The sequence below is a fragment of the Mauremys reevesii genome, linkage group 5 (assembly GCF_016161935.1).
Source record: "Mauremys reevesii isolate NIE-2019 linkage group 5, ASM1616193v1, whole genome shotgun sequence".
NCBI classification, from domain to species: domain Eukaryota; kingdom Metazoa; phylum Chordata; order Testudines; family Geoemydidae; genus Mauremys; species Mauremys reevesii.
In genome coordinates this window covers 50,771,444-50,784,558 of record NC_052627.1, presented here as the reverse complement: position 1 = coordinate 50,784,558, position 13,115 = coordinate 50,771,444, and the positions used below count along the sequence as shown (strand labels likewise).

At 40.5% G+C, this 13,115-nt stretch overlaps 1 protein-coding gene across 1 annotated transcript in view; it reads left to right on the top strand.

Moving 5' to 3' along the window:
- The first annotated feature begins 554 nt into the window (after window positions 1-554).
- Window positions 555-13,115, top strand: part of SLC7A11 (solute carrier family 7 member 11) — a 75,107-nt gene continuing 62,546 nt past the window's right edge. Inside the window, exons 1-3 of the mRNA XM_039540630.1 lie at window positions 555-1,090; window positions 4,143-4,269; window positions 8,915-9,030. Of these exons, the coding sequence (XP_039396564.1) occupies window positions 814-1,090; window positions 4,143-4,269; window positions 8,915-9,030 (520 nt within the window). The 5' untranslated portion in view covers window positions 555-813. The remainder of the gene's footprint in view (window positions 1,091-4,142; window positions 4,270-8,914; window positions 9,031-13,115) is intronic.

Sequence of the window (13,115 nt, the reverse complement as noted above, 5' to 3'; positions counted from 1 at the left end):
TTTTTCACTAGTCTGATTTGGCTGTTGCTAGGCAACATAATGTAGCAAACATTTTATATGTAGTCTCTATGTAAAGGTATGTAGTCTTTATGTAAATATCCAGATAAGGGATAGATTTGGGAGAAACCAACCAACTAAAAAAGAAAAGTTTAAACCCATAAAACCTATATTAGTTTAAAAGACTTTTGAAAAAAAAATTGGAATAGAACCAAAGGTGACACATCCTGTTTGATTTTTTTTTCTTTCTGGCTAAAGATCTTTGTGTTTTAAATCAGGCTTGTTTGTCTCACTACGAGTTCCTTTAAATATATGGGAGTGTGCTGACAGAAATATACTACCTTCTGATTGGTTAAACTTCCTTTCAAGTGAGAGCTTTGTTCTTCCTAAGAAGCTCAAATCAGTTGTGCAACATGCTGTTACCATTTGAAAATGCTGAGTAATGCCAGAGACTTTTCTTATGGCTGATGCAAACCTGGAGAATTTGCATCATCATTCAGCAGACTAATTTGGTATGACAGGAGCTTAAATACAAGTCCATGCGGAAGCTGAGCTGGTTTCCAATGAGAGGGCAGCACCAGCTAACAACGTGAAAGGACAGGTGTTACTAAGTAGTATTTATACAGCAGTGAATATTAAAATACACTTCAGAGTGTTATACCTGTGTGCAGGAGCAGCTTGAAAGGTAACAAAGGGCAGAGAAAGAGAGTGAGAGCAATAAGAAAAATAGCACCAAGATTGAGGGAAAGAAACTTTGAGTGCTTGCCAGAAAGTTTTTTATTTTGTTTGTCTTGAGTGTGTTGGTGGCACTGTAGCATGTTTAGGAAACCTGCTCTCTCCACAATCTCTAATGGAAGCTCTTTTCAGGGGCAATCGATTGGCAGGTTGCCCTCTCTGGACAGTAAAGAGCCAGCTCAAGAAGAAAAAGTGGTGCTGAAGAAGAAAGTAACTTTTTTGAGAGGGGTTTCCATTATAATTGGCACTATCATTGGAGCAGGAATCTTCATCTCTCCCAAAGGGATCCTACAGAACACAGGAAGTGTGGGAATGTCCTTGATTCTCTGGACAGTGTGTGGTATCCTCTCACTGTTTGGTAAGTTGGTGAAACTTTATAATTGATCCTTGGGGGTAATGGGTGGATTTCCCCCCCTGCTATTGGATATCAAAGACCAATCTGATATGTGAGAACCAATAAGGCTACAGATATTTTTTGTTATTTGATAGTGTCTGTAAATGGTACAGTACTATGCATTCGGCATTATCTCTTTCACAATCATTGTGACACAAAACCCTGCTGTACCTTTTTATAAATATTATAAGACCAAATAATGTTTCTTATGAATCCCTAAAGTAAGAGGAGAGGGAAGTATACTATGTTTTATTTATGACTTTTTGTTCTAGTTGTAATGGTTCGTTTACAGCATGCTTGCAAGGTGTTGGCAGTTGGGGATATGGACCAATCAATCTGAACACCTGTGAAATGTATAGACAGCTTGATCCAGCTCCCCACTGACTGGATTAAGCTCTGAATTGAGTAGCTTCTGCTGGACAAAATTTTTATTGGCAAGAGAGTGAGTGAGAGAAAACTTTGTTACTGTTTTTTTCACCTTATTCATCAATTCACAATATCACTATGAAAGACCATGTCACAAAAAGTTATGGAACTTAGCAGCTAACACTTACTGAGGGTTTTGACTACTGCCATATATTTTCTGACAGACTACTTGTTCTCTGGCAGGTGGTCTTGAGGGCAAGCACCGAGTAACATCTGCTTAAGACTATGTAAATGTCACCCCATGTAAACTGGCTGTGGGCTTAAAAGAGGCATCAGCTGTTAAGAAGGAACATAAGGCCCTAGCTAAACGTACAGTTTAAGAAAGTTAGGATCAATTTTAATTAGAAGCTAAACATATTATTTTGATGCCAGAGTGCCATGCACAACAAAAATCTACTGTGGAACTTTGGAGGTTCTGCCTTAGACTGAAATCCTCCTCCACAAGTGAAGTGAGAGCTGACACATAACTTGGAGCCTAGTTAGGAGGCGCTGGACTTTAGATTAAACTAGAGATAGAACTTGCCTCAACATAGCACTATACACTTTAATTTAGGTATGTGTTATATGAGCAAGTAATTAAAAGTGTAATAAGTTATTGAGGTTCCTTCTACACTACATGCTGTGGTAAAATCGTATGCAAAGTTCACTTATTTGGTCACTGAGGGTCTCTGTGAAACATGTATTGCAACATTACAGTAGTTACCTCAGACTGATTCTATATTGTATCTCTCCAGGTGCGCTTTGCAAGAGAAAATCTGCCAATGGGTTTGTTAAACGTGACTCTAAATAGATTATCAGGTACCCTGAATAATCTCAAATAAAGTTTACCCAACTTTATTTACCAAAGAAATGAGATATGCCTGATATTCATTAAAACGTATGCTTTAATGGGCTGCTGTCAGAATAAGAACAAAATAGAAGTCCTTTGAATTACAAATCCATCTCTAAAATTATGTATTATTTGGTGATTTTTGTATTGCAATAGCTATAGCAAATGTATGCATGTCTCTGCATAACCCTGGACATTTAAGATGCTGTATGTTGGTTTTTTGACAAATGTGCTTTTATCTTATAATTACAGTGACATAAATTAATTAGGGAACACATAATTGATAACTGCATATATTGTATTGATCATAACACTAGACACCATATCACTTTATCATTGATTCCCAAAGGCTGCTCAAACACTGTGCACACACTAATGAACAGGTTGGCTGCATTTGTTAGTGCTGGTAAATCTCTCCTTGACTGATGCTGTCCATAAATGGAGCTGAGAATCTATTGGCTTTGTAAATGTGTGATGGCCTCTTAAACACCCCAGCAGACACAAAAACTGGAGGGATGGTACATGGCTAAGAATATTTAATGCAGGTCCATGTTGTTGATCTAGCATGCTGCTGAATGCTCCATAAAGGCTGAGGATGCGTATTGTGCATGTGGCAGCCTCAGGGAGCTTTCTGAGGGTCATCCTGTGCTGTACAGTCCCTCCACAGTGGACCAAATGACTTTTGCTTGACAAGACCTCCTAAAGTAATAACACAACACTGGTTTTCTTTTTATTTGATCTAGTGTAAACATATTGAAGAATGAAAGATTCCTCTTACTAGGGAAATGTGAAGTCATCTGGCAATACAGAAACCCATGAAGCTTCCCAGAGCTAGGAACAAATGCAGTAATGTGCAAGCACCGAACAACCTGATTTGAAGAGTGGGGGTGGTGCTAGTACACAACACATTGCTAGTCCTAGAGAGTGAAGTTCTGAGTCAACAGTGCACACTTCCTGACATTGCTCCATCAATGTGCCTCAGAACTAGCAGTGAACGTGTAGTACAGTTTCCAGGCCCTTGTAATCTCAGCAGAGACTAAACCAATGATATTTCCTAGTGACAGGGCTTTGGGTATTCCCAAGAGATGCTGTGAAGGGATTCCTAAGAGATGTACTAGCTAGAATGCTAACAACCAAATGTAGCCACAGCAGAATGAATGTTGGGAGGGGCTCATTGTCAAAGATCCCGTTCCCTCCTGTTGCTTGTGCTGCCATGGCTATACTCTGTTTTTAGTGTGCTAACGCGATGAGACCTAGTACGAGTATGTCTCCTTGAGCTGGGAATCACGCATCCCTCTCCAAGTGTAGACAAAGCTTTTGTCATTGTTTGGTGGGTAGCCAGACAACCTGCTTTGAGCAAGGGGTTGGACTAGATGACCTCCTGAGGTCCCTTCCAACCCTGATATTCTATGATTCTAAACTAGCATGACACAGCATTTTCATCGATCTGTTTGGTAGAGCTGGTTGAGTAATGAGAAACTGTATTAACAAATTACCTATTCAGTGGGTTACAGAAAAATGTAATTGAATAAATTACACACAAATTTGGCCACTTACAGGGCTGATTGAACTAATGAAAAATGTATTTACAAATAACTTATTTGAAGAAATATGTCAAACTGGTCAGAAATAATTATTTAGTGAATAACTTGCTCTATTGTTTAGTCTGTTCCTAATGCTCATGTATCACAAAAGTTTTGAAAAAACATTATTGGTTATGTCTTATGATACAACATTTCAATTTTAAATACATTTCTATAGGTGCACTGTGCTATGCTGAACTGGGAACATGTATCAAGAAATCCGGTGGCCACTACACTTACATCCTGGAGGCGTTTGGCCCATTACCGGCTTTTGTTAGAGTCTGGGTGGAACTGCTTATAATACGGTAAGTGTGCTGAGGGTTCTATTTACCTTCTCTGTCCACTGCCAGTGCTGTTTCAAATACAAAGAGAAACCTCAGATAAGAAGGGGACAGAAATAATCAAATGGATTTTGATCTTCCAGCTGTGGTTTTTTTTGTTTTGTTTTGTTTTTTTAGTATTTCTGCTGCAGGACACTTACTGGTTCTATTTCGTTTGCCAGCACTGACGATTTGATAGCTATTTCAAGATATTTTTAAGAAAAATGATTTAAAGTGAACTGGTTTTCATAAAAATTCAGCTACTTGATTTCAATTCTTCTGCAAAGCCTGCAATGCTTACCCATGTCAGTAGTAGTGCTGATACCCGCACATCATATTTAAAAATACTCTAAAGGACCTACCTTTTGAATCTGCAGTGTGTCATGTGTTGGCTGCCTACTTAGATTTGTGGAAGTGAACTCTGGCTTGGAATAGTTGAAGAGGAATGCAAAGGTAGCTCTAAACTATCTTTCGACTTCCCTCAATAGAGACAAGAATAGTATCCCGGGTATGTCTACACTGCAATATAATCCAGGGTTATCGGAATTTGAGTTAGCAGACCCTGGTTTTGATAACCTAGGGGTTGAACATCTACAGTCATTTGTAACCCCAGGAGAGGAATTGTCCCAACATGGAGCTTCAACATCTAAACAGCATTTTGCAAACCCGAGTCTAATTACCCTCTCAAAATGTGGCCACTCTAGCCCTTTGTTCATGGTGCAGTTTGGGAAAACTTTACTGTTCACCAAACTTGACTGTTCAGAGGACAAAGGTTGTCACCCCTTGGAACTGTGGGATATTTTTGATGGACCCCTAGAACATGAGTCCAGTGGGGTACCATCTACAATGCAAAGCAATAGAGTTTAAACCCTGGATCCCAGCTTGACTCAGGCTTGGATGTTCCACCCCTGTGGTATCCTGAGACCCTGAGTCCAAGCCCTGGGTCAGCATGATTTGTGTGTAGAAGGAAGGGGGGTTATGCCTGAGCCTGAGTTTGAACCCTGGGCTTACCCTGTGATGCAGACATATCACTAGAGTACTGTCCAGCTGGCCATGGCTCGCCAGAGAACCATGTGCTCTCCTCATGCCCCTACATTTTCCCCTCTGTGAAGGTGTGGGAAATTTAGAGCTGGCTATGGCAGCTTTACACCACTCAGATATTACTCTAAAATAGGAGAATCCCCAGCTGCCAATGTAAAGCAGCTTTAAGTCCGTAAGTACTTAACTTGGGCCAAGAATCTGCCTTATTGTGTTGTTTTGTGTCTTATGCTACAGGTGTATACGCTGTTGGAGCCTTAAGGTATAATAAATATAAGTGTCTTTATATCAATCCAACACCCACAATTTTTATGGATATCAGTTATCATATTCAAATTGATTATAGAAAGTTAGTCCCTTGAAATCCATTTGAACTATTTCTGTGAGGAGCTCGTGCTATCTATATTGTTATGACAATTCACCTACATAAAATAAACGCAGGTCATTTCAAATCCGCCTGGCCTTAGTAAGACTCACTTCCTCTCATGCAGCAAGCTAATCACAGTGCACATGCTTTATTTGCTCTCACTGCCAGACTTACATAAAAATGGGCAAGGATCCAAATTCTAGCACACACTAATTTGGTTAAACGCAATAATAATGCAAAGTCACTCTGAATCCAAAGTTTGTTTAAAATGTGTCAACATCCTGATGACGTCACGAGAACATTCATTATCATCATAGCCTGTCCCACACCCAAATAAATATAAACTGTGCATGAGAATAAAGTCAAACCATCCGTGAATCAGTAATTCTGAGAAATAACTATGGGGGCGTACTTGTTATAACTTGTAGTTATCAGAACTACATTGCTGAAATTCTGTGTAGAGTTTTAGTTCTGACTCCTATGGCTGCGAACTAATTGGTTGTTACTGTGGAAAGAACTAGCCACCAATATGTACTTTGTGTTCTAAGCAGTGACTTCTAAGGAGTCAGAAAAGTTACACACACTTTCCTTAGCTGTGTCCTTTTTCCTATGAAAGACTGCAGGATTATGAAAACCACAGACTAGTGGAGCAGCCACAATAAAGAATAAACATTTCCTGCTCCCATATATCATGTCAGCCACAGTATTAAAATCCAAGGGACATTTCAATTCTGTATGATATAGATTAAACTGTGCTAGCAACAGTTATGTTTAAATGTGACTTTCACATGCACTTTCTCTAACCAGTGCATTCAGTGATATTTTCTCTTCCTCTCCTCACCCTGAGAACCATGTTAGACCTGTGTTATAAAACCATGTCAGGTGGTTGCTAACAGGGCTTAAACCATAGGTTGGACAATGGCATACTGCAACCTAGTTAGAGCTATGGGATGCGCTGGTGGTAATTTTCCTACTTCTAGCTGCACATAGTCAGCTACTATCCTTTGTTTGCAAGGGATACATTCTCTTTCTACCTATTACTGAAAGCAAGAGACGTGCACAAGGTGTATGTACTTTGCTAGCTTTTCTTCACATTTGCAATACAATGCAAAGTGTATTGTTACTTTGACCCTCTGCTCTCTTATTTGTGGACTGCAGCTGTTAGCGTAATCCACAGAAAAATGAGAGCATATAAATGCTCATTAAGCCACAGCATTTATTGCAGGCACAATTTAGGAAAAGCAGGAGTGTAACAATTGTAGTGGTGCAGCTAACCATCACGCTCACTTTAAGAGAATTAAAAAGAGGTCTTTGTAAAAAAAAGATTAGGTAAGGTTCTGGAAGAGGGCACTGGAACTGAAGAAGGAAGTTGTGTGTGGATACTCAAAAGATCTGGTCTGATGGTTGATCTGTAGCAGTACAAACAACCTGATGCAAACTAAACTCTGGGGGGTGCTTGATTCTCCTCCCACTTACTCCTGTGTAAATTAGAAGTAACTCAGTTGAAGTTAATATAGTTACATGTAAATGAGAAGAGAATCAGGCCCTGAGTGTCTGCTAAGCCTTTAAACCCCCATGTATGAGGGTAAGTGCGCGAGTGGTAAATGTGTGCAAGCAGCAACCTCCCTTAACCAACACAGAACCTTTGTTAACAAGATAGTTTTAATGTTTGCTTGCCCCAGTCTGATCCAACACAATCTATGATATAGTGGCTGAGTCACAACATTAAGAAAATATTTTTCAGAGATGCAGCTCCCTTGTGGAATTTAACACACAATAATAACCTCTCAATAGAATTTTTAAATTGTCTCATAAAATTTTATGGCATGGATATTAGCTATTACATTCTAAAGGATGGTTTAAATCCCATAGACAGACTATTATTCTCTATTTAAATTCTAGAGATTTTTAGAGCAATTTCAATACAGTCTTGTTTAATTTCTGATCGTTTCACCATTGCTATATTCTATAAGGTGTTTTTGTAAAGATACTCTGGTAAGGATTATTGAACAAGTTTAAATACAGAATTACCTAAACTTTCATCTATCCTCCAGACTGAACCAGACCGTTACTAAACTTTGAATAAAAAGTGGACTTAACTTTTTGTTCTGTTGGAATTTGCAAGCACTGTTGCACTTCCTGGTTTTGACCACAAGTGGAAGTAAAAATACTATAATATTAATCTGTATGGGCTGGGCCTTACTCCAGGGGAATCAGATCAAAAGTATCCCTGGCCCTTAGCTCCTTATTGTTTGTAACTAGATGATGGAAGCACAAAGAGCTGTCTGAGCAGGTAGAAATAATATTTCCGGAAACAGAATTCCTGGAACACCACTATGTAGGCAACATGACTACGTCTGACCTAGAGTAACAGGGCAAACTGATGTCAATATCTGGGTTAATGCTAAGGCCTCTGGCTAACTTTCTCCCTTGTCTTAAAAAGAAAAGGAGGCATATCCTTTATTAAGCTGGTCATGCATATATTGATGTGAGCTATCTCCTGCTCTTGAAATCACCTCACCCATCTCTGTAATATGTACTTTCTTTCTGTACATTTCATTGTGCAATAAGTGCTCTCTCACTGTCTTTAAGGAATATTCCCCATATTGAAAAGGACCTGAAACTTTTGACAAGGACAAGAAGCAGAAATGATTCACAGAAGCCTATTTACAATTACAATTTAGCGTCACAGCTTCATCCTGATTAAATAAGCTGGGACTTTGGTATAAGTGCTGGATATTTTTAGGATGCTTATCTGAATAAAGCAGAATTCTGAACTTTGAAATTCTCTTGTGAAAAATGAGATGCATGCAAAAATAAAATTCTATCCACATAAACTTCTATAAAGTTGGATTTAAATACCAGTTATCTGGTACTTGATCCTATTTGATTTAAAGGGAATGAATAAAGACTGTATTCATAAATCTCCAGTGCATGTCATTTCTGACTGTGCTACAACAGGTAAGTCATAAGTCAGTCCATGTTGATAAAAGTGATGATGATAGTTCAGTAGCATCTGAGCAAAGCATAAGTGATTATGTACTCCTGGGAACCTCCACTATATTCAGACACTGTGGTTTTACATAGTTACGGAGGACACACCACAGTTAAACTGAATTCAGTTTTGTGATAATGAAGATAATCCTATGTGAACATTGTTTATCCACAGGTGTAGATTAACCATCATTTCTTGATTCTTTCTTTCTTTCTTTCTGTTTACCTTAGCCCTGCTGCCACAGCAGTGATATCCTTGGCATTTGGACGCTATATTTTGGAACCATTTTTTATCCAATGTGAAATTCCAGACCTAGCAATTAAGCTTATTACAGCTGTTGGCATCAGTAAGTATCAAATTTAAGCTTTGGAGAAGGGTGAAGGTGATGTTAAAGTAGAAAATAATTAAAATAAGTCAGACATTGAATAGGTAGTGCCTTGATGTGAACCATTGCAGAATTACTGTGCATTCTGGGGTGGGTCTCTCAGTTGCTCCTGTTGGAACTGTTTCACATTGTATAAATCATTAAATATTAATTATATGCCGTGATGTTGTAGCCATGTCGGTCCCAGGATATTGGGGAGACAAGGTGGGAGAGGTAATATCTTTTATTGGACCAGCTGCTGTTGGTGAGTGAGACAAGTTTTGAGCTCACACAGAGCTGTTCTTCAGGTCTACTTATTATCATGGGGATATGGGAGATGCAGGTTCAAGTCCTGGGTAAGTGCCCTAACCATCAGACTATAGAAGTGGTGGGCAAACTATGGCCCGTGGGCCACATCCGGCTTGCCAGCCGTTTTAATCTGGCCCTCAAGCTCCTGCTGGTGAGAGGGGACTGGGGCTCGCCTTGCTCTGGTGCTCCAACCAGGGAGCAGTGTCAGGGGCTACGCGGCTTCCGGAAGCAGTGGCATATCCGCCTCCGGCTCCAGTATGTAGCCAGAGGGCTCCGCTCTGCACGCTGACGCTGCCTCAAGCGCCATCCCGGCAGCTCCCATTGGCCAGGAACCATGGCCAATGGGAGCTGCAGGGATGGTGCCTGTGGACAGGGCAAAATGTGGCGTTCCTCGGCATGGGAGCCAGACATGCTGCTGCTTCTGGGAGCTGCTTGAGGTAAGCACTGCCCAGAGCCTGCACCCCTGAACCCCCCCACACCCCGTGCTCGATCTCCCTGTCGCAGCCCTGATCCCACTCCTGCCCTTTCTCTGGTCCACTGAATATTTAATTAATTACACAAACTGGAACAGCTGCAAGAGGAGAGATTGAGAGAGACCCATCCTGAATACCCAGTACCCTGCAGGGCCAACCAGAGGATTTAGGGGGCCTGGGGTCTTCTGCGGCGGGTCCTGGGGAGGAAGGACCCTCTGCCGTGGGTCTTCGGGGCACTTTGGCGGCAGGTCCCAGAGTGGAAGAAGCTCCGTGGGCCCGAGGCCTCGAGCAAGTGAAGGATCTCGCTCCAGGGTCCCTGAAAAACTCTTGTGGGGGTCCCTGAGGGGCCCGGGGCAAATTGCCCCACTTGCCCCCCCACCCCCTGGGCGTCCCTGGCAGCCTGGCAGTCAGGACAGAGCAGGGACTTGAAGCCTCATCAGAGGTGGAGCAAAGAATCCTGTGGCACCTTATAGACTAACAGACGTTTTGCAGCATGAGCTTTCGTGGGTGAATACCCACTTCTTCGGATGCAAGCAGTGCACCTCATCAGAGGTGAGTTCCCTAATCAACAGGCTTTTCTGGGGAGATTCTCTCAAGCTCATTTTTCATGGTGAAAAACTTTGGGACAAAACTGAAGCCTTTCAATATGGTACAGGAAATTTTTTGATATCTCAAAAAGTGTTTTGAACAGGAAAACCGTTTTCTGCCCAGGTCTAGCCAGTATTTCAGTAAGCTCTGAACCCAACCATCTCTTATCGCAGTGGGTTCAGAGCAGTGCAGGTATGAATTCATAGCACTAACACACACAATAGGAACAGCACCTCCTAGTCTTTTTTTCTATTATTCAGCTGGCACATAGGTAGGACCTACATTAGTGTTGTGTTTATTGCTGAACCTTAGGAACAGTGCTCTTTTTAATTTGGGCAGCACATATATTTGAATCAATATAAAAGGAATGAAAAAGCACTTCAGACAAAACAGTGTAAAAAGTCACACAGGAAGATACTTTTGTTTTGCACAGGTAATTGAATCAGATGACTTTTTCTTTAGATAGGAAGATTATATATAAAGAAACAAGTTATTCATAGAAGTGTTTTCCCACCAGTATTAAAAAAAATCAATATCTGACCACATTTGCTTCTATTTTAATTATGCAGAAACCATATGAGTAATTGAATTAAGGGCTTGAGTTTTTGAGGTTAATTACTTTTTTTTATAATTACATCTGCCTAAAATATTTCAGGAAAAGATAAGGGTAAGACAGAGGTTCAAGAACTTCAAGGTCACTGAAACAGAAGGAACATTATGGGGTGACTCCATTAAAGTGTTTTGTTAAGTACGCGTAATTCCAGCACAAAGAGTGAAGAATTTAAAATAGTATTTTTATTACTTTTAATTTAATTGAAAATCTGTCTGATAAGCCAGGATTTCATGAAGTAATTAAGCAAAGAAGCTGCATGGCAGGAGGGTGGAGTTATCCTGAAATAATGACGCCCTGAGGGGAGTTTGGAGTCAACAGCAAATTGTTGCTATGGTGACCAAAAGAGAGTTTGTGCAGAGCGGGTAGGATGAGTTACTGCCTCACTGAAACTAGAGATTCCTGGAGAAAGTCTTGTAAATATGACTGTGACGGGTTGAATCATAGAACCCCCCTTGGGAGCTGCCATCTGATGTGCCAAGACTACCTCTGCTCCTGCCTTCCCTGCCAGCTTGGGACCCCATCACTCTGTCTTGCTGAGCCAAACCCTCCCATCTGCTCCAACATAGACCCAGGGTCTGAATTATTTGCTCCAAAGCTGCAGGTTTACCTGAAAACAGCTCACAGAAGTGTTCCTGTCTTTAACACTCAGATGCCCAACTCCCAATGGGGTCTAAATAAATCCATTTTACCCTGTATAAACCTTATGCAGGGTAAACTCATAAATTGTTCACCTTCTATAACACTGATAGAGAGAGATGCACAGTTGTTTGCTCCCCCAGGCATTAATACATACTCTGAGTTAATTAATAAGTAAAAAGTGATTTTATTAAATACAGAAAGTAGGATTTAAGTGGTTCCAAGTAGTAATAGACAGAACAAGGTAAGTCACCAAGCAAAATAAAATAAAATGCTCAAATCTATGTCTAATGAAACTAAACACAGATAAGCTCACCCTCAGAGATGCTTCAGTAAGTTTTTTCCTCAGACTGGACACCTTCCTGGGCACAATTCTTTCCTCTGATACAACTCTTGTTCCAGCTCAGGTGGTAGCTAGGGGATTCTTCATGATGGCTCCTCTCCCTCCTATGTTCTCTTCCACCCCTTTATTTATCTTTTGCATAAGGTGGGAATTCTTTGTCCCTCTCTGGGTTCCCACCCCCTCCTTCTCAATGGAAAGACACCAGGTTAAAGATAGATTCCAGTTCAGGTGACATGATCACATGTCACTGCAAGACTTCATTGCCCACTTGCCAGCACACACGTATACAGGAAGACTTACAGGTAAAACAGACCCATCTGCAGACAATTGTCCTGGTTAATGGGAGTCATCAAGATTTCAAACCACCATTAATGGCCGGCACTTTGCATAATTACAATAGGCCCTCAGAGTTATATTTCATATTTCTAGTTTCAGATACAAGAGTGATACATTTATACAAATAGGATGACCACACTCAGTAGATTATAAGCTTTGTAATGATACCGTACAAGAGACCTTTTGCATGAAGCATATTCCAGTTACATTATATTCACTCATTAGCATATTTTTATAAAACCATATAGACTGCAGTGTCACAATGACCAACAGAGATGTAAAGGGAAACACTGATGGATGGGGTTTAGTATTTACTTTCCTGTGATGATGTGTTGTGTGTTATATCAGAGAGTGCACATATATCCAGGGATCTGAAAGTCTGACTGTGACTCTTCTATGAGCAGAATTATCTAGTGTATTTAATTATTATTATTATTAGTAGTAGTAGTATGGTTGTGTACAAAGTTCCCCATCCAGATTGGAGTCTCTGTTTCCTTTCAAGGGTTTGATACAGCCTAAGTCAAACTGCAAGTCAGCTACCCTATCTCTTGTCCTTCTCACCTACTTCTATGTCTCTTTTCTCTGTGTGCCACCATGGCTGATTATGCAGAGTGATAAGACTGCTCTTTGCAGCTCTCTGGCTCACCCAAGTTATCTTTATCATCTCAGATGGGAATAAAATAGTAGGAAGCATCATGGAACTATGTGTTAGTAATAAGAGAGATTTTGTTCTGTAGCCTTACCATCTTGCCCCCTGATCTTCTCAGCA